Consider the following 21,648-nt stretch of genomic DNA (forward strand, 5'->3'; position numbering starts at 1 on the left):
GTAGAAGACACGCCAATTTTAGCGGATCTTCCTTCTTTTTTTTATCTTTCTTGGTGCTAGGACATTGTTCAATGATGGAGCTCTTCAAAATGTCAAAGGGGATTGCTAGGTAATGTTTTCCCCACTCCCGCTGTCTGACATGTTCACAACGCTCCTGCAGAGTATGTGAGTGAGGGCTCATACTCTGATTCTCGTGGAAGTCTCTGCCCGGCACTGCCGCCGACACTCATACCGGACTGTGCAGCTGCATAGAAATACATGTAGCCACACGCTGCGGTCAAAGTGCCGGCGGCAGTGCCAGGTTTCCATGCGAGAGACTCGTGCAAGTGAGTATGAGCCCTTAGGAGAAGTTTCCATGTGGCGTCTGCTGCACTCCTGTTATCATTCACTGAGGCCCCTGATCATGTGACCCCTGACTCCTCCCCTCCTGTGACCTCATCACAGGTCCTGTGCGCACAGAGCAGCCATATATGTGGAGTGCGGCTCTGCGGGTGGAGGTCGGTGCTGGAGGCTCCATTATTCTCTATGTGGAGTGCGGCTCTGCGGGTGGAGGTCAGTGCTGGAGGCTCCATTATTCTCTATGTGGAGTGCGGCTCTGCGGGTGGAGGTCGGTGCCGGAGGCCCCATTATTCTCTATGTGGAGTGCGGCTCTGCGGGTGGAGGTCGGTGCTGGAGGCTCCATTATTCTCTATGTGGAGTGCTGCTCTGCGGGTGGAGGTCGGTGCCGGAGGCTCCATTATTCTCTATGTGGAGTGCGGCTCTGCGGGTGGAGGTCGGTGCTGGAGGCTCCATTATTCTCTATGTGGAGTGCGGCTCTGCGGGTGGAGGTCGGTGCTGGAGGCTCCATTATTCTCTATGTGGAGTGCGGCTCTGCGGGTGGAGGTCGGTGCTGGAGGCTCCATTATTCTCTATGTGGAGTGCGGCTCTGCGGGTGGAGGTCGGTGCTGGAGGCTCCATTATTCTCTATGTGGAGTGCGGCTCTGCGGGTGGAGGTCGGTGCTGGAGGCTCCATTATTCTCTATGTGGAGTGCGGCTCTGCGGGTGGAGGTCAGTGCTGGAGGCTCCATTATTCTCTATGTGGAGTGCGGCTCTGCGGGTGGAGGTCGGTGCCGGAGGCCCCATTATTCTCTATGTGGAGTGTGGCTCTGCGGGTGGAGGTCGGTACCGGAGGCTCCATTACTCTCTATGTGGAGTGTGGCTCTGCGGGTGGAGGTCGGTGCTGGAGGCTCCATTATTCTCTATGTGGAGTGCGGCTCTGCGGGTGGAGGTCGGTGCTGGAGGCTCCATTATTCTCTATGTGGAGTGCGGCTCTGCGGGTGGAGGTCGGTGCTGGAGGCTCCATTATTCTCTATGTGGAGTGCGGCTCTGCAGGTAGAGGTCGGTGCCGGGGGCTCCATTATTCTCTATGTGGAGTGCGGCTCTGCGGGTGGAGGTCGGTGCTGGAGGCTCCATTATTCTCTATGTGGAGTGCGGCTCTGCGGGTGGAGGTCGGTGCTGGAGGCTCCATTATTCTCTATGTGGAGTGCGGCTCTGCGGGTGGAGGTCGGTGCTGGAGGCTCCATTATTCTCTATGTGGAGTGCGGCTCTGCGGGTGGAGGTCGGTGCTGGAGGCTCCATTATTCTCTATGTGGAGTGCGGCTCTGCGGGTGGAGGTCGGTGCCGGAGGCTCCATTATTCTCTATGTGGAGTGCGGCTCTGCGGGTGGAGGTCGGTGCTGGAGGCTCCATTATTCTCTATGTGGAGTGCGGCTCTGCGGGTGGAGGTCGGTGCTGGAGGCTCCATTATTCTCTATGTGGAGTGCGGCTCTGCGGGTGGAGGTCGGTGCTGGAGGCTCCATTATTCTCTATGTGGAGTGCGGCTCTGCGGGTGGAGGTCGGTGCTGGAGGCTCCATTATTCTCTATGTGGAGTGCGGCTCTGCGGGTGGAGGTCGGTGCCGGAGGCTCCATTATTCTCTATGTGGAGTGCGGCTCTGCGGGTGGAGGTCGGTGCCGGAGGCTCCATTATTCTCTATGTGGAGTGCGGCTCTGCGGGTGGAGGTCGGTGCCGGAGGCTCCATTATTCTCTATGTGGAGTGCGGCTCTGCGGGTGGAGGTCGGTGCCGGAGGCTCCATTATTCTCTATGTGGAGCGCGGCTCTGCGGGTGGAGGTCGGTGCTGGAGGCTCCATTATTCTCTATGTGGAGTGTGGCTCTGCGGGTGGAGGTCGGTGCTGGAGGCTCCATTATTCTCTATGTGGAGTGCGGCTCTGCGGGTGGAGGTCGGTGCTGGAGGCTCCATTATTCTCTATGTGGAGTGCGGCTCTGCGGGTGGAGGTCGGTGCTGGAGGCTCCATTATTCTCTATGTGGAGTGTGGCTCTGCGGGTGGAGGTCGGTGCTGGAGGCTCCATTATTCTCTATGTGGAGTGCGGCTCTGCGGGTGGAGGTAGGTGCCGGAGGCTCCATTATTCTCTATGTGGAGTGCGGCTCTGCGGGTGGAGGTCGGTGCTCGAGGCTTCATTATTCTCTATGTGGAGTGCGGCTCTGCGGGTGGAGGTCGGTGCTCGAGGCTTCATTATTCTCTATGTGGAGTGTGGCTCTGCGGGTGGAGGTCGGTGCCGGAGGCTCCATTATTCTCTGTGGAGTGCGGCTCTGCGGGTGGAGGTAGGTGCCGGAGGCTCCATTATTCTCTATGTGGAGTGCGGCTCTGCGGGTGGAGGTAAGTGCTGGAGTCTCCATTACTGAGCGGGGTGGGGGGTTGGGGACATTAATCCTTTCAACACTTTTGGTGTTTTTATGGCCACTTTAAAAGAATCATAACACTTTTATTCAATTGAAGACAGGAAGGGAGGAGACGGATTGTTCTCATAGTACAGGGCGCCTTTCTTGGCCCCACACAGTGTAATGCCTCCATTATGCCCCTTATTCAGTATATATGATGCCCCCCACACAGTGTAATGTCCCCATTATGCCCCTTATTCAGGATATATGATGCCCCCCACACAGTGTAATGCCCCCATTATGCCCCTTATTCAGTATATATGATGCCCCCACACAGTGTAATGCCTCCATTATGCCCCTTATGCAGTATATATGATGCCCCCACACAGTGTAATGCCCCCATTATGCCCCTTATGCAGTATATATGATGCCCCCACACAGTGTAATGCCCCCATTATGCCCATTATGCAGTATATATGATGCCCCCACACAGTGTAATGCCGCATTATGCCCCTTATTCAGTATATATGATGCCCCCGCACAGTGTAATGCCCCCATTATGCCCCTTATTCAGTGTATATGATGCCCCCCACACAGTGTGATGCCCCCATTATGCCCCTTATTCAGTATACAGTCATATGTAAAAGTTTGGGCACCCCTATTAATGTTAACCTTTTTTCTTTATAACAATTTTGGTTTTTGCAACAGCTATTTCAGTTTCATATATCTAATAACTGATGGACTCAGTTATATTTCTGGATTCAAATGAGGTTTATTGTACTAACAGAAAATGTGCAATCTGCATTTAAACAAAATTTGACCAGTGCAAAAGTATGGGCACCCTTATCATTTTCTTGATTTGAACACTCCCAACTATTTTTTACTGACATCCTGAAGCACTAAATTGGTTTTGTAACCTCATTGAGCTTTGAACTTCATAGCCAGGTGTATCAAATCATGAGAAAAGGTATTTCAAGTGGCCACTTGCAAGTAGTTCTCCTATTTGATTCTCCTATGAAGAGTGGCATCATGGGCTCCTCAAAACAACTCTCAAATGATCTGAAAACAAAGATTATTCAACATAGCTTTTCAGGGGAAGGATACAAAAAGTTGTCTCAGAGATTTAACCTGTCAGTTTCCACTGTGAGGAACATAGTAAGGAAATGGAAGAACACAGGTACAGTTCTTGTTAAGCCCAGAAGTGGCAGGCCAAGAAAAATATCAGAAAGGCAGAGAAGAAGAATGGTGAGAACAGTCAAGGACAATCCACAGACCACCTCCAAAGACCTGCAGCATCATCTTGCTGCAGATGGTGTCACTGTGCATCGGTCAACAATACAGCGCATGCATAACGCCTTTTTGTATGACCAAACAACTCAATCTTTGTTTCATCAGTCCACAGGACCTTCTTCCAAAATGTAACTGGCTTGTCCCAATGTGCTTTTGCATACCTCAGGTGACTCTGTTTGTGGCGTGCTTGCAGAAACGGCTTCTTTCGCATCACTCTCCCATACAGCTTCTCCTTGTGCAAAGTGCGCTGTATTGTTGGCCGATGCACAGTGACACCATCTGCAGCAAGATGATGCTGCAGGTCTTTGGAGGTGGTCTGTGGATTGTCCTTGACTGTTCTCACCATTCTTCTTCTCTGCCTTTCTGATATTTTTCTTGGCCTGCCACTTCTGGGCTTAACAAGAACTGTACCTGTGTTCTTCCATTTCCTTACTATGTTCCTCACAGTGGAAACTGACTGGTTAAATATCTGAGACAACTTTTTGTATCCTTCCCCTGAAAAGCTATGTTGTTTTCAGATCATTTGAGAGTTGTTTTGAGGAGCCCATGATGCCACTCTTCATAGGAGAATCAAATAGGAGAACTACTTGCAAGTGGCCACTTGAAATACCTTTTCTCATGATTTGATACACCTGGCTATGAAGTTCAAAGCTCAATGAGGTTACAAAACCAATTTAGTGCTTCAGGAAGTCAGTAAAAAGTAGTTAGGAGTGTTCAAATCAAGAAAATGATAAGGGTGCCCATACTTTTGCACCGGTCAAATTTTGTTTAAATGCAGATTGCACATTTTCTGTTAGTACAATAAACCTCATTTGAATCCAGAAATATAACTGAGTCCATCAGTTATTAGATATATGAAACTGAAATAGCTGTTGCAAAAACCAAAATTGTTATAAAGAAAAAAGGTTAACATTAATAGGGGTGCCCAAACTTTTACATATGACTGTATATGATGCCCCCCACACAGTGTAATGCCTCCATTATGCCCCTTATTCAGTATATATGATGCCCCCACACAGTGTAATGCCTCCATTATGCCCCTTATGCAGTATATATGATGCCCCCCACACAGTGTAATGCCCCCATTATGCCCCTTATGCAGTATATATGATGACCCCCACACAGTGTAATGCCCCCATTATGCCCCTTATTCAGTATATATGATGCCCCCCACACAGTGTAATGCCCCCATTATGCCCCTGTAAGCAGATGACTGGATACAACACACAGACAAACCGGAAGTAATCAATATTATTATTTACTAGAGTTGAGCGACTTTGCCTTTTTTTGGGTCGAGTCGGGTTTCATGAAACCCGACTTTCGCAAAAGTCGGGTCGAAACGAAATCGGCCGATTTTTGTGAAAAGTCGAAGGCCGACTGAAACATGAAACCCAATGCAAGTCAATGGGGAAGCAAAGTCGGCAGGGAGTGGAGGACAGTAAACACATCTACAGTGCCCTTTTGAATGCCAAAAACATCAAATCTTATTACTGAAGCTTTTCAACCTTAATTTACTTCATAATACTAGTTACGCACTGAAAAATGGGGGTTATTTGGCTAAATTTGTGGGGGGGTAGGGCTGGCTCCAGGATTTCATGTTCCCTGGGCCAAAGAGCGCCCCTTTAACACATACCACAACTCATGATGCTCCGATACGGCAGAGAAATAGCAGTATAGTACAATGAAAAATACTTCACTTTTTACATCTCATGACATATCCATTTTAAATTCTCCAATAGCTCCAAAAACGGACAGTATCTTACTCCATACAGTATTATGGCCACCGCATAGTGCGCTATACAGAGTAATGAGGCCCATATATTTCACCATACAGAATCATTGGTCCCATATAATGTTTGAAACAGTATATGATGAGCTCCACATAATGCTACAGTATATGTTGGTCCCCATGGATGAAGCTCCACTGTCTTATGGGCCCAAATAATGCTCCATATATAATGGGCCCCATTTCTAATGCTCCAGTGTATAATGGGCCCTGTAAATGCTGCTCCAGTGTCTGATGTCCACCTTTGGAATGCTCCAGTGTATTGTGGGCCCCATATATCATTCTCCAGAGTATAGTGCTCCCCAAAAATTGCTGTCCCAACATTGAAAACAATTAAATAAGTCTCCTCAAATAAGTCTCCTCGCTAGGGAATCCCTGTACTAGTCTGGGCGTACAGACGTGATGTAATTGCGCTCTCTGATCTGAATATTACTGTCAGGAAACGCGGAAGACGTTATGGCGGTGGAGCAGGGAGAGGTAAGTATTTCAACTTTGCAAGTGCTGTGATCCAGAGCAAGCAGGGAGGCCCACTCGTTGGCGATGGCACTGGCACAGGGCCCCTCATAGTACGGCGGTGTGTCTGACGGCGGGTGGGCCGAACCTGCACTTTCAGCTGCACGTTCATTTTTGTCACCATGTAAGGTGGTACAGTATATGGGAAGGGTAACCTGAGTTTCATCTGGGTCACATTCAGGCTGTGTAGAGTGTGAGGGGAATGTAGTGGTCTGGGTCAATGTACCAGCAGTATCATCTAGCAGTGGCTGAGCCTCAGTGCACTTGTGGCGCCCCCAGGAGTACGGTCGCCACAGTGGCATTACCTTCCTCCTAGGGAGTGTGATATCATGCTTGGGAGCAACGAAGGATCTCTCTAGCAGTTAAAAAAACACACAACACATTTCCCACTCCAGGCCAGCAGGAAGACCTCTGAACCTGACTGCTGAGGAGCTGCTGTCTGTGGTCGGGAGGAGGTAAGTTAGAGCAGTCTGTGAAGGGAAGGGGAAGTGTGTGGACGTGAGAAGGGGAACTGGAGGATGAGCAGAGTTAAGGCTCACTCCTAGCTGGAGCGCATGGTCCGGATTCCGGTCTCCGAGCTTGTAGGGACACTGATGTTCCTGCAGCAGAAACCAGAGGAAGTAGCAGCTGTAAATGCTCTGTACCCAACTAAGGCTCGGAGGCCCCAGCAGCGACGTGTGGCAGCCAGAAGGAAAAGGCTACGGCTGCCTGCCATACGAGAAAGTTCCAAGAGAGAGTCAACAGGGGGAACGTCATTGAACTCAGCACTGCGAGTACCTCAGATAAGCGCTAGAATGGAGGCCACACTACCTATCTGCAGAGAGAGAATTCCAAATTGGCTTCCAGGCTGACCAACTCCTTCTCCATCTGTACTCTGGGTCCTGGACGGCACTTACCAAGTACAGGTAAAGGAACTGCACGACTTTGTCTGTCCTCTTTCTCCTGCGCCTGGCACACGGCTCTGCTACATCCTGCACTGCACACCATCTACCAACTCTTTCATGTGCCCTGCTACAATGGCCATACCTGTGCAGGGCTTCTACATCTTAGCTGCACCACAACTTCTGTCCCAGAGAAGCACCACTGCAGCGCTGGTCAATCTACTCAGAAACCACAGGTGGCGTCACGTATCATTCACCTATAAACGTAATTCACCCCTTTGCATGGACGCCCAGGGCCACGGAACGGGTCACCACCACTGTGACACATCCCAGGGAGACACCGTCCCGGTACCGATTAACCCCACTGCCCTGCCTGGCCACCCAGACTCCATGTCAGATTCATCTTGGACTGGGGAATTCACGATTTGACTTGACTAATGTGAAGTGTGGCCTGCTGCATCATTCACTTTGGGTGGGGGTGCAGGAGACAAGGAAAGGGGTTCTTCCTGACCAGGAGCCAGCACTTGACGACTCAGTGCTTGCATTTTTTGAAACTTCAGAAGAGGAGGGCATATTTGCTGGAGTGGACTTCCAAATTTAGCACAAAATAGACACAAAATAACATCACATATATGGTACTGTATCAGAAGCGTACAGCTCTATTCAGTCAAAGGATAATTGTCAATCTCCATATATATTCCATCAGTCACACAGAGACACTCCCAGGCTCAGTATGGATTAGACAAGAATATAAAAAGTAGACAAAGTGTACGGTATCATCAGATAGCAGGTATATATAGCATAGTTTAAACATTAACAATGTACGTCTATATATCATGAGTAGTGTTGAGCAACCCCGCTAGTGTTTTGGTTCGTCGCACAGGAGGCAAGTTCGTCGAATGTTCGTCGAACCACACTGAAAACAATGGCAGGCAAACACAAACACATACTAACACATACAAAACAATTACAAAACACCTTAAAAGGTGTCCCAAAGCCGACAAAATGCTCAGAAGCCAAAAATAACATGGAAAAGGGCAACTACATTTACAAAAGAGGTGGAGGAGTAAAAGGAGGAGGTGGAGGAGACACAGATGCCCTGTCATGCCCTTATGAAGTCAAGAAAGTCTGGACTAAAAATGTAAAACCAAACCCCAAAAACCAAAATCTGAAAACGAACATGATCATATACCGTCGTACTTCCCACCAATAAATTATGGCAACTGGCGATCGGGCAGCGTTATTCCCATGAACCTCCAAACAGCGTCCATGAAGCCAAAGTGTTTGCTTTCCGGGGGCAGTATGATTGCAAAGCTGAACCTTAAAGGAATGTCCAAAAGGGCACCACCAGGAGTGGAGCCTGCGGCTTAATTGGACTCCACCCGGGAAACCACAACCATGCCACCTCAAAAAATGATGCACACATTGAAAGCTTTGTCGATTGTGTGTGGTGTGGTATGTACGTTTGTAGTTGTGCTAGCGATTTGTCAGCTTTATTCCATTAACGAACGGGCCTCCGGCATGCCCCTGCGGTACGCGTAAAGCTTACTAGAGGGATACGCGAGGCTCTGGCACGCGCGATCGAGCAATAACAGGGCTATCATGGCCTTCCATGTCCGGGGCTACATGCGTGCTACACTGAAAGGACCATCTTTTGTCGCTTACAGGTGCAGATAACCCGCTGAACACCGTTAGTGATGGGGATCTGGGATTCCAATAATTCGCCGTGAACGATGATTTCCCAGTAAGTGCAGGTCAACAGCAATTCCTGATTTCGGCCTAACCGGCATTCCTGAAAAAATGCAAAAACATTACATGTCCATCCACAGGTGCTGTAGCTTGCTTAACAGCTCTGCAGCCGTTCTCAGGCCCAGTATGGATTCTACAAGATTCGAGAAAGTTGATAAAGGGTACAGTTTCACCGGATAACACGTATATATGTTGCATAGTTTTCACATTAAAAACCTAAGTGTATCGATCAGGAGGGAGGCTCAGACGGTCTCAGGCCCAGTATGGATTAGATCAGATTGTACAAAGTTGAGATAGGGTACATTATCACTGGATAGCAGGTATATAGAGCATAGTTTAAACTTTTAAAATCTCCGTGTTCTCTGCATGGATTACACAACAATCTAAAAACTAGAAAAAAGGAAATGTATTTCAAGCGTACACCATGATACACTTTTGGTGGTATTTTTAAATCTTCATTTATATTTCTGTCTCAGTAAGACAGCCCAGTCTCTCTGCAATAGGAAATGAGATGCATACAATTATTTACCTAAAGTCTAGTGATTGCAGAAATCTACGAATTACTATTCACAGGAACAACTTCCATCACAATTCTCAGAGGCGATGCTGACCCTCAATTAATTAGTGTGTGGACACAGCAAAAACCTTTCTTTGTGAAGAAAGTGTTGCTGTATCGCAGTACCGTTGATCCCATCGCCATTACTCATATCCATCCAGTTTTGATCACAGGGAGAGATGTAAACATGGTGCTCACTGCCTATCATGATCTGTCACGTAACTTTGGAGTGCAAAACACAGAAGCCATAGGCGATTCAATTGGATTGGCATGAGAGGGAGGGCACATTTAAAAATGTGCGCTGAAATGTCACACGTCTGTGGGTAGGAAAACTGTTACAGTGGTGGTTTCTCATCAGCTTTATCTCATTGTGAGTCGACGTCCATAAGAAATGGAAGCCATTGATCATCTGAAGCTGGATCCCGGCCAGCGGGACAGGGCATAGCTACGTCTTAACCATCATCTTCTATCAGTTCACCAAATTTGAAGTGCCAGTCCCAGTGATGGATTTGACAGCCCAGACTACACAGCGGAGGAGCAGGGAGAGGTAAACATTGCAAATGCTGGGGCCCTGCCCAAGCAAGGGGGGCCCACTCGTGGGCATCGGCACTGGCACTGGGCCCCTCATAGTACGGCGGTGTGTCTGACGGCGGGTGTGCACCACCACCGTCAGAGACACTTGATTGCACTATGAGGGACCCTGTGCCAGTGCCCGCGCCCACGAGTCGGCCCACCCACCTGTCCAGGGCAACGGCACTCGCACGGTTGCGTGCACTCGGTGGTGACCCCGGCCATTGGGGGGAGGAGGCTGCCCAGTTAGGGAGGTTTACAAAAGGCATATGTTGATGTGGGACATTCACCTGCTGCTAAAGGTGAAATTGGTCAAGTCCCAGGAACAGGCGGACCAAAGAAAACAATTTTTCTGGCAACCTATGTGTCATCAGGGTAAGGTGGGACAAAATCCTTGGAAACCCATGCATGGTTCATTTTAATGAAGGTTAGATCATCCACATTTTGGGTCGACAGACGGGTCCTTTTTTCTGTCAGTATTGATCCAGCAGCACTGAAGACTCTTTCCGATAGCACACTTGCAGCTGGGCATGCGAGCTCCTGTAAGGCATATTGTGCCAATTCAGGCCAGGTGTCCAGTTTAGCTGCCCAATAGTCAAATGGGAATGATCTGTGAGGGAGAACATCGATATGGGAGGAAAAGTATTTTGTAACCATACTTGACAAGTGCTGTCTCCTGTCACTTTCAATCGAAGCAGTATTACCAGTCGTGTGAGCGGGACTTGAAAAATCAATCCACAACATGGTCATGAAACCCCTGTCTCCAACGCCACTTCTGATGTGTCCACCACAAACACCGCTTCCAAGTTGCCCCTGACCCCTACGGCTCGTGTGAGAACCATCACCGCTGCTGTGTGCTGGGAATGCCTCAACCAACCGGTTTACCAGTGTAGCTTGTTTGTTAGTCAATATTAGGTCAAGGTTCTCCTGTGGCATGATGTTTTGGAATTTGCCTTTATAGCGTGGATCCAGGATGCTGGCCAACCAGTAGTCATCATCGTTCATCATTTTGGCAATGCGAGGGTCCCTTTTTAGAATCTGCAAGGCATAATCTGACATGTGGGCCAATGTTCCCGTTGTCAATGATGCACTGCGAGTACTGGGTGGAGGAGGACTTTCTGGCAAATCCACATCCCTCCAGTCACGCACAAACCCTGTACCAGACCTTGCAAAGCCAACATTTTCTCTTGCCCCACGAGAAGCATCCTCCTCCCCTAAATAATCATCCCCATCATCCTCCTCCTCTTCCTCTTCTTCCTCTACCTCGTCCACGACAGTTCCCTGACCAGACAATGGCTGACTGTCATCAAGACTTCACTCCTCCTCTTCCTCCTCATCAACCTCTTCTGCAGACGCCTGCTCCTTAATGTGCGTCAAGTTTGCATGAGCAGACGCATAAGTGGGATGCTCATGCTTATGATGGCGTCGTCTGCGCTTACCAGCTGTGTGCATTCCTCAAAACACTGAAGGACTTTACAGAGGTCTTTCAGCTTCGACCACTGCACACCTGTCAACTCCATGTCTGCCCTCAAAGTGCTTGCCCGTGTATCCTCTGACAAATGCATTACGGCCTGCCTTTGTTCGCACAGCCACTCAACCATGTGCACGGTGGAGTTCCTTGGGAAGGTGGAGCAATCACTGCAGCTTCTGCATACGACTAGAGTGTACCGGCGACCGGAGGATGAGCGAGCACAGTCTTCGAACCTTAAGGAGCAGGCCTGTTAAATCCGGATAATTAGTGAGGAAGCACTGCACCACCAGGTTCAAGGTGTGAGCCAAGCAAGGTATGTGTCTGAGTTTTGAAAGGGCTATGGCTGCCACAAAATTCCAGCCGTTATCACTAACTACCTTGCCTGCCTCAAGATGTAGACTGCCCAGCCATGACTCAGTTTGTCGCTGAAAGTAGTCGGCCAGTACCTCTGCGGTGTGTCTGTCGCCCAAACACATCATCTGCAACACAGCCTGCTGACGCTTTCCACTAGTTGATCGATAGGGGGACACCTCATTTGCAACATTGTCAACTGCGGACGCAGTGCTCGTGCGACTGCGCTCTGTGGACCAGCTTTCGCTTTTGGAGGAGGAGGAGGGTCGAACGCCTACAGCCAACTGTTTCCTATACCGTGGACTAGGCAGCACTGTGCCACCACCGCTGTCCCCTGTGGACCCTGCATCCACCACATTATCCCAGTGCGCAGTGATGGACACGTAACGGCCCTGGCCATGCCTACTGGACAATGCATCAGTTGTGAGGTGCACCTTTCCACTCACTGACAGCTTGAGTGCATGGACAATGCGGTCTTTCACATGAAGGTGGAGGGCTGGGATGGCTTTGCGAGAAAAGAAGTGGCAACTGGGTAGTTCATAGCGTGGAACTGCGTAAGCCATTAGTTCGCGGAAAGCTGCGCTTTCAACCAACCGATAGGACATCATCTCTAACGAGATTAGTTTGGCAATGTGGGTGTTCAAAGCCAGTGTACGCGGATGAGAGGATGAGTACTTTTTTGTCCTACTCATAGTCTCTGGTAGGGTGAGCTGGACTTGAGAGCTGGATATGGTGGAAGTAGCGGTGGACATGGCGGACTGAGAGAGGGTTGATGATGGTGATGGAGTTGGTGTTCTTTCTGATGGCCTAGATTCAGTCTTTCATTGCAATAACAGTGTGATTCCCTGAATGATTTGCCCTTGCGACGACAACTCAACATTTGCTGCTGGTGGTGTGCTAACCGGTGGACTTACAGTGGGGGAAACAATGTTGCGTTGCTGACTACCTTCTTTGGGAGCAGTAGCACATGTGGTACGTGAGTTTTGGTAGTCCATCCACGCTTGCAAGTGCATGGTGGTTAAATGTCTTAGCATGCAACTGGTATTCAAATTTCTCAGATTTTTCCCTCGGCTAAAGGTCTTTGCGCACTTCTTACAGATTACCTTTGCCTGATCATTAGGATTTTGTTCAAAAAAGTGCCACACTGCACTCTGCCTACTAGGGAAGACAGTTTGAGGCCTTGCACACTGTGCTTTTTTGACCGTCTGGCCAAGCTGTCCTGCAATTTTTTTGGGTTTTTGTAACCCGTTTTTGGACTGCTCCGGGCCTGCCAGATAATAACTGTTGCGATGTCGATGCCCGCTGCGGATGCTCCTCCTCCTCTTCTGAGCTATTGGCAGCGGCACACTCTACCCCCAATAGATGCCAATCTGGGTCAACAACTGGGTCATCCATCACCTCTTCTTCAATGTCATGTGCACCTTCCTCTGTGTCACCGTGTATGGTGGTATAGTATGCGGGAGGGGGCAACTGAGTTTCATCAGGGTCAGATTCTGGCTCAGTACATGCGAGGACAATGCAGTGCTCTGAGTGAATGTACCAGCAGATAAATCTAGCAGTGGCTGTGCATCAGTGCACTCCATGTCAGATTCATCTTGGCCTGGGTAATTCACGATTTGATTTGATAACCCAGGCATGGTATGTGAAAACAGCTCCATGGAGTAATCTGTAGTGTGGCCTACCACATCCTTCAATTTTGGTAGGGGTGAAGGACACAAGGAAAGGTGTGGTTCATGACCATGAGCCTCCAATGACGACTCAGTGCTTTTATTTTTTAAAACTTCAGAAGAGGAGGCTAGAGGAGGCTAGAGCTGGAGGCTGAGTCAGCAATGTAAGCCAAAACTTGTTCTTGAAGCTCCGGCTTTAGAAGCGGTTTACCTACTCCCAGAAAAGGGAGCCTTCGAGGCCTTGTGGAGCCAGACGATGATGCAGCCTCAACACCTCCAGTATTAGGTGCTATTTTGGTTTTGCCACTACCAGCAGATCCACCACCAACACCATCATTACCAGCTGCCAACCCCCGCCCTCTTCCACGGACTCTTCCACCACACTTCCTCATTTTTGGAAAAGTTTACCCAAATTTACACCAACTCTCTGGTACTGTAAAACAAGGTACAAGGTGTATATAGTACTGGGGAGAATTGGAATGTCTCTACACTTCAGGACACTGTGGGATTCTGTCAGGCCCTGTTTATTTAACACCGCAATATGACAGGCAGATTCTCTATGCTGTTAGAAGGGTGTATAGAGGACTGTGGAGAATTGGAATGTCTCTACACTTCAGGACACTGTGGGATTCAGTCAGGCCCTGTTTATTTAACACCGCAATATGACAGGCAGATTCTCTATGCTGTTAGAAAGGTGTATAGAGGACTGTGTAGAATTGGAATGGCTCTACACTTCAGGACACTGTGGGATTCAGTCAGGCCCTGCTTATTTAACACCGCAATATGACAGGCAGATTCTCTATGCTGTTAGAAGGGTGTATAGAGGACTGTGTAGAATTGGAATGTCTCTACACTTCAGGACACTGTGGGATTCAGTCAGGCCCTGTTTATTTAACCCCTTTCTGACATGAGACGTACTATCCTGTCCATGGGACCCGGGCCCCTATGCCCATGGACGGGATAGTACGTCTACCGCGATCAGCGGCGCCCACGTGGTGAGCGCCGCTGATCGCGGCCGGGTGTCAGCTGATTATCACAGCTGACACCCGGAACAATGTGTCAGGGGCGGTCACGGACCGCCCCCGACACGTTAACCCCTTGCACACCGCGATCAAACACGATCGCGGTGTACCGGGGGTTAAGGGGAAGCATCGGCAGGGAGGGGGCTCCCTCCGTGCTTCCCTGAGCCCCCCACGGCAGCGCAATGTGCAGCGCTGCTGTGGGGGGCTCCTTTCCTGCAGGCCTCCGAATCCAAGATGGCGACGGGGGCCTTCGGGGGCCTGCAGGAAGCTGGCTTCCTCAGTGCCAGCAAAGCGCAGGCAAGAGGAAGTCTTCTTCAATGCCTGTGACAGATTGCTGATCTGTCACAGTGATCTGTGATGTGACAGATCAGCGATCTGTCACAGGACAGTGATGTCCCACCTGGGACTATTTAATAAAGTAAAAAAAAAATAAAAAAAAGTGTTAAAATAATTTAAAAAAAAAATCGCCAAATAAATTAGAAAAAAAAAAAAAAATTCCCCCAAATAAATCCATTTTTTAGAAATAAAAAAAACAAAACAATAAAAGTACACATATTAGGTATCGCCGCGTCCGTAACGACCCGCCCTATAAAACTGTCCCATTAGTTAACCCCTTTAGCGAACCCCTTAAAAAAATAAAAATAAAAAACGAAGCAAAAAATAATGATTTATCATACCGCCAAACAAAAAGTGTAATAACGCGCGATCAAAAAGACGCATATAAATATCCATGGTACCGCTGAAAACGTCATCTTGTCCCGCAAAAAACGAGCCACCATACAGAGTCATCAGCGAAAAAATAAAAAAGTTATAGCTCGCAGAATAAAGCAATGCAAAAATAATTATTTTTTATATAAAATAGTTTTCATTGCATAAAACCGACAAAACATAAAAAAAGACCTAAATGAGGTATCACTGTAACCGTACTGACCCGAAGAATAAAACCGCTTTATCAATTTTACCGCATGCGGAGCGGTGTAAACGCACTCCCCCAAAAGAAATTCATGAAACGCTGGTTTTTGTTAATTCTGTGTCCCAAAAATCGGAATAAAAAGCGATCAAAAAATGTCACGTGCCCGAAAATGGTACCAATAAAAACGTCAACTCGTCCCGCAAAAAATAAGACCTCACATGACTCGGTGGGTCAAAATACGGAAAAATTATAGCTCTCAATATGTGGTGATGCAAAAACTATTTTTACAATAAAAAGCGTCTTTTAGCGTGCGACAGCTGCCAAACATAAAAACCGCCATAAATAGTAAATCAAACCCCCCCGTTATCACCCCCTTAGTTAGGGAAAATAATAAAATAAAAAAAATGTATTTATTTCCATTTTTCCATTAGGGTTAGGGTTAGGGCTGAGATTAGGGTTAGGGGTGTGTTGGGGTTCGGGTTGGAGTTAGAATTGGGGGTTTCCACTGTTTGGGCACATCAGGGGCTCTCCAAATGCAACATTGCGTCTGATCTCAATTCCAGCCAATTCTGAGTTGAAAAAGTCAAATGGTGCTCCTTCCCTTCTAAGCTCTGACATGCGCCCAAACAGTGTTTTACCCCCACATGTAGGGTATCAGCCTACTCAGGACAAATTGCAAAACAATTTTTGGGGTCCAATTTCTCCTGTTACCCTTAGGAAAATAAAAAATTGGGGGCAAAAATATCATTTTTGTGGAAAAAAATGATTTTTTTATTTTCACGTCCGAGCGTTATAAACTTCTGTGAAGCACTTGGGGGTTCAAAGTGCTCACCACACATCTAGATAAGTTCCGTGGGGGGTCTAGTGTCCAAAATGGGGTCACTTGTGGGGAGTTTCGATAGTTTAGGTACATCAGGGGCTCTCCAAACGCACATGACACCCGCAGACCATTCCATCAAAGTCTGCATTCCAAAACGTCACTGCTTCCCTTCCGAGCCCCGATGTGTGTCCATACAGTAGTTTTCTCCCACATATGGGGTGTCAGCGTACTCATGACAAATTGGACAACAACTTTTGGGGTCCAATTTCTCCTGTTACCCTTGGGAAAATGAAAAAATTGTGGACTAATTGATCATGTTTGTGGGAAAAAATACGATTTTTTTATTTTCATGCCCGGGCATTATAAACTTCTGTGAAGCCCTTGGGGGTTCAAAGTGCTTACCACACATCTAGATAAGTTCCTTAGGGGGTCTCGTTTCCAAAATGGGGTCATTTGTGGGGGGTTTCCACTGTTTAGGTACATTAGGGGCTCTCCAAAGGCAACATGACACCCGCAGAACATTCCCTCAAAGTCTGCATTCCAAAACGTCACTGCTTCCCTTCCGAGCCCCGACGTGTGTCCATACAGTAGTTTTCTCCCACATATGGGGTGTCAGCGTACTCAGGACAAATTGGACAACAACTTTTGGGGTCCAATTTCTCCTGTTACCCTTGGGAAAATAAAAAAAATGGTGACTAAAAGATCATGTTTGTGGAAAAAATACGAATTTTTTATTTTCACGCCCGGGCGTTATAAACTTCTGTGAAGCACTGGGGGGTTCAAAGTGCTCACCACACATCTAGATAAGTTCCTTGGGGGATCTAGTTTACAAAATGGTGTCATTTGTGGGGGTTTCCTCTGTTTAGGTACATCAGGGGTTTTCCAATCGCGACATGGTGTCCGATCTCAATTCCAGCCAAAAACGTCAAATGGCGCTGCTTCCCTTCCGAGCTCTGCCATGCTCCCAAATAGTGGTTTACCCCCACATGTGGGGTATCAGCGTACTCAGGACAAATTGCACAATAACTTTTAGGGTCCTGTTACCCTTGGAAAAATAAGAATTGAGGGTGAAAAGATCATTTTTTTGGAAAAAATATGATTTTTTTAATTGTACGGCTTTATGTTATAAACTTCTGTGAAGCCCTTGGGGGTTCAAAGTTCTCACCACACATCTAGATAAGTTCCTTAGGGGGTCTAGTTTCCAAAATGGTGTCATTTGTGGGGGGTTTCCACTGTTTTGGTACATCAGGGGTTTTCCAATCGCGACATGGTGTCCGATCTCAATTCCAGCCAAAAACGTCAAATGGCGCTGCTTCCCTTCCAAGCTCTGCCATGCGCCCAAATAGTGGTTTACCCCCACATGTGGGGTATCAGCGTACTCAGGACAAATTGCACAATAACTTTTAGGATCCTGTTACCCTTGGGAAAATAAAAATTGGGGTGAAAAGATCATTTTTGTGGAAAAAATATGATTTTTTTTATTGTACCGCTGTACGTTATAAGCTTCTGTAAAGCCCTTGTGGGTTCAAAGTTCTCACCACATATCTAGATAAGTTCCTTGGGGGGTCTAGTTTCCAAAATGGGGTCACTTGTAGGGGGTTTCCACTGTTTAGGTACATCAGGGACTCTCCAAACGTGACATGGCGTCCGATCTGAATTCCAGCCAATTTTGCATTGAAAAAGTCAAACGGCGCTCCTTCCATTCTGAGCTCTGCCATGCGCCGAAAAAGTCGTTCCCCCCCACAAATCAGATATCAGCGTACTCAGGACAAATTGCACAATAACTTTTGCAGTCCAATTTCTCCTGTTACCCTTGGTAAAATAAAAAAAATTGAACCTGAAGTATTTTTTTTGTGAAAAAAGTTAGATGTTCATTTTTTATTTTAAATATTGAAAAAAATTCCTGTGATGCACCTAAAGGGTTAATAAACTTCTTGAATGTGGTTTTGAGCAACTTAAGGGGTGCAGTTTTTAGAATGGTGTCACTTTTGGGTATTTTCTATCATATAGACCCCTCAAAGTGACTTCAAATGTGATGTGGTCCTAAAAATAAAATGGTGTTGTAAAAATGAGAAATCACTGGTCAACTTTTAACCCTTATAACTTCCTACCAAAAAAAAATGTTGGTTCCAAAATTGTGCTGATGTAAAGTAAACATGTGGGAAATGTTAGTTATCAAGTTTTTTGTGTGCCGTATCTCTGTGATTTAAGGGCATAAAAATTCAAAGTTGGAAAATTGCGAAATTTTCAAAATTTTTGCCAAATTTCCGTTTTTTTCACAAACGCAAGTTATTTGAATGAAATTTTACCACTAACATGAAGTACAATATGTCACGAGAAAACAATGTCAGAATCACCGGGATCCATGGAAGCGTTCCAGAGTTATGACCTCATAAAGGTACAGTGGTCAGAATTGTAAAAATTGGCCCGGTCATGAACGTGCAAACCACCCTTGGGAGTGAAGGGGTTAACACCGCAATATGACAGGCAGATTCTCTATGCTGTTAGAAGGGTGTATAGAGGACTGTGTAGAATTGGAATGTCTCTACACTTCAGGACACTGTGGGATTCAGTCAGGCCCTGTTTATTTAACACCGCAATATGACAGGCAGATTCTCTATGCTGTTAGAAGGGTGTATAGAGGACTGTGTAGAATTGGAATGTCTCTACACTACAGGACACTGTGGGATTCAGTCAGGCCCTGTTTATTTAACACCGCAATATGACAGGCAGATTCTCTATGCTGTTAGAAAGGTGTATAGAGAACTGTGTAGAATTGGCATGTCTCTACACTTCAGGACACTGTGGGATTCAGTCAGGCCCTGTTTATTTAATACCGCAATATGACAGGCAGATTCTTTATGCTGTTAGAAGGGTGTATAGAGGACTGTGGAGAATTGGAATGTCTCTACACTTCAGGACACTGTCTGATTCAGTCAGGCCCTGTTTATTTAACACCGCAATGTGACCGGCAGAAATTGCCTAGTGTATGACAAACTACAAGGTGTATATAGAATTGGGCAGAACTGGAATCTCCCTACAGTGTAGGTCTGTAAGAACGGAACAACTCCTCGACTTATCCTTACAGAGTCACACAGCTTCACTGTGGCCGTGATAACAGCCGTTACACGGTACTGAGAGAGGAGTGTGCAGTACACCGCTGTCCAGTGTATGTAAAATTGTCAAGCTCCGTGTTTTAGTATACAGACTGACACACGCTGTCTCTCTATAGTTTTGAATGTAATCAGCAAATATACTAAACTGTTTGAAAACCTGACAAAACTATAAGGTGGAGGTCTGTAAGAACGGAACAACTCCTCAACTTATCCTTACAGACTCACACACAGCTTCACTGTGGCCGTGATAACAGCCTTTACAGGGTACTGAGAGAGGAGCGTGCACATACACTGCTGTCCAGTGTATGTAAAATTGTCAAGCTCCGTGTTTTAGTATACGGACTGACACACGCTGTCTCTCTATAGTTTTGAATGTAATCAAACAGCAAATATACTAAACTGTTTGAAAACCAGACAAAACTGTAAGGTGGAGGTTTGTAAGAACGGAACAACTCCTCGACTTATCCTTACAGAGTCACACACAGATAGCTTCACTGTGGCCGTGATAACAGCCGTTACACGGTACTGTGAGAGGAGCGTACACCGCTGTACGGTGTGTGAAAAATGAATGCTCAGTAACTCACAAGGACAAAACAATAAAATCTGGATTGCTTTGAAAAAAGCAGTTTGCTCAGCAGTGGGCACACAGCAATGCAGCTACCAGGTAGCCTTAAAAGGCAGCCTAATAACCAACAGAGCTGATGCACCAAAATATAGCCTCCCCTTGCACTGCACAGTGACTGGTGTGTTGTACAGGCAAAATTGCTAGCAGCAGAATCAGTTTTTGGTATCTTCTTCCCTGCCTAACACTCTCCCTACAGAATCAGCAGCAGCTCTCCCTATTCTGAGATCGGCATGAGTAACATGGTGGTCGGCGTCCCCGCCCTTTTATACCCCCTGTGATGCCCTACAAAGCAAGCCAATCACTTGCATGCCCTTCTCCAAGATGGTGGTGACCGCTGCCTATGTCATCACGTTGCCCACAGTGTCCGTTCTTCCTGATTGGCTGCAAAAAGGGCGCTCGAGCCTCTTTTGAAATGTGACTTTGGCGCTAAAGTCGCCGACCTCGTGGCCGACCTCACGCTAAGGTCGGGTTTCGTTTCATGAAACCCGACTTTGGTGAAAGTCGGCGACTTTTCAATTTTTTCGACCCGTTTCGCTCAACTCTACTATTTACTAGTTATGAACCTATTCTACGCCCGGGTGGCGAGCATTTTTATTGGTATTTGGTCTCCCATCCTGGTATGTGCTGCCCCCTCCTATCCTGGTATGCATGGTCCTCTCACCCTCCTATCCTGGTATGCATGGTCCTCTCACCCCCCTATCCTGGTATGCATGGTCCTCTCACCCCCCTATCCTGGTATGCATGGTCCTCTCACCCCCCTATCCTGGTATGTATGCTCCTCTCACACCCCCATCCTGGTTTGCATGGTCCTTTCACCCCCCCAATCCTGGTATGCATGCTACCCCTCACCCCCCAATCCTGGTATGCATGGTCCTCTCACCTCCCAATCCTGGTATGCATGGTTCCCTCACCTCCCAATCCTGGTATGCATGGTCCTCTCACCCCCCAATCCTGGTATGCATGGTCCCCTCACCCCCCTTTCGTGGTATGCATGGTCCCCTCACCCCCCTTTCGTGGTATGCATGGTCCCCTCACTCCCCTTTCATGGTATGCATGGTCCTCTCATTCCCCTTTCGTGGTATGCATGGTCCCCTCACCCTCCTTTCGTGGTATGCATGGTCCCCTCACTCCCCTTTCGTGGTATGCATGGTCCCCTCACCCTCCTTTCGTGGTATGCATGGCCCCCTCACCCCCTTTTCGTGGTATGCATGGTCCCCTCACCCTCCTTTTGTGGTATGCATGGTCCCCTCACTCCTCTTTTGTGGTATGCATGGTCCCCTCACCCTTCTTTCGTGGTATGCATGGTCCCCTCACCCCCATTTTGTGGTATGCATGGTCCCCTCACCCTCCTTTCATGGTATGCATGGTCCCCTCACCCTCCTTTCATGGTATGCATGGTCCCCTCACCCTCCTTTCATGGTATGCATGGTCCCCTCACCCTCCTTTCGTGGTATGCATGGTCCTCTCATCCTCCTTTCGTGGTATGCATGGTCCTCTCATCCTCCTTTCGTGGTATGCATGGTCCCCTCACCCTCCTTTCGTGGTATGCATGGTCCCCTCACCCTCCTTTCGTGGTATGCATGGTCCCCTCACCCTCCTTTCGTGGTATGCATGGTCCCTT

At 47.7% G+C, this 21,648-nt stretch overlaps 1 protein-coding gene across 2 annotated transcripts in view; it reads left to right on the forward strand.

The window, feature by feature from the left end:
• Positions 1 to 620: 620 nt before the first annotated feature.
• LOC141047291 (uncharacterized) overlaps positions 621 to 21,648 on the forward strand; it is a 92,818-nt gene continuing 71,790 nt past the window's right edge. For both annotated transcript variants that reach the window (XM_073542340.1, XM_073542341.1), the window contains exon 1: positions 621 to 662. In XM_073542340.1, coding sequence (XP_073398441.1) covers positions 636 to 662 — 27 coding nt within the window. In that variant the 5' untranslated portion in view covers positions 621 to 635. The remainder of the gene's footprint in view (positions 663 to 21,648) is intronic.

The sequence above is a fragment of the Dendrobates tinctorius genome, unplaced genomic scaffold (genome assembly GCF_039654945.1).
Source record: "Dendrobates tinctorius isolate UK_male_01 unplaced genomic scaffold, ASM3965494v1 ptg000126l, whole genome shotgun sequence".
NCBI lineage: Eukaryota > Metazoa > Chordata > Amphibia > Anura > Dendrobatidae > Dendrobates > Dendrobates tinctorius.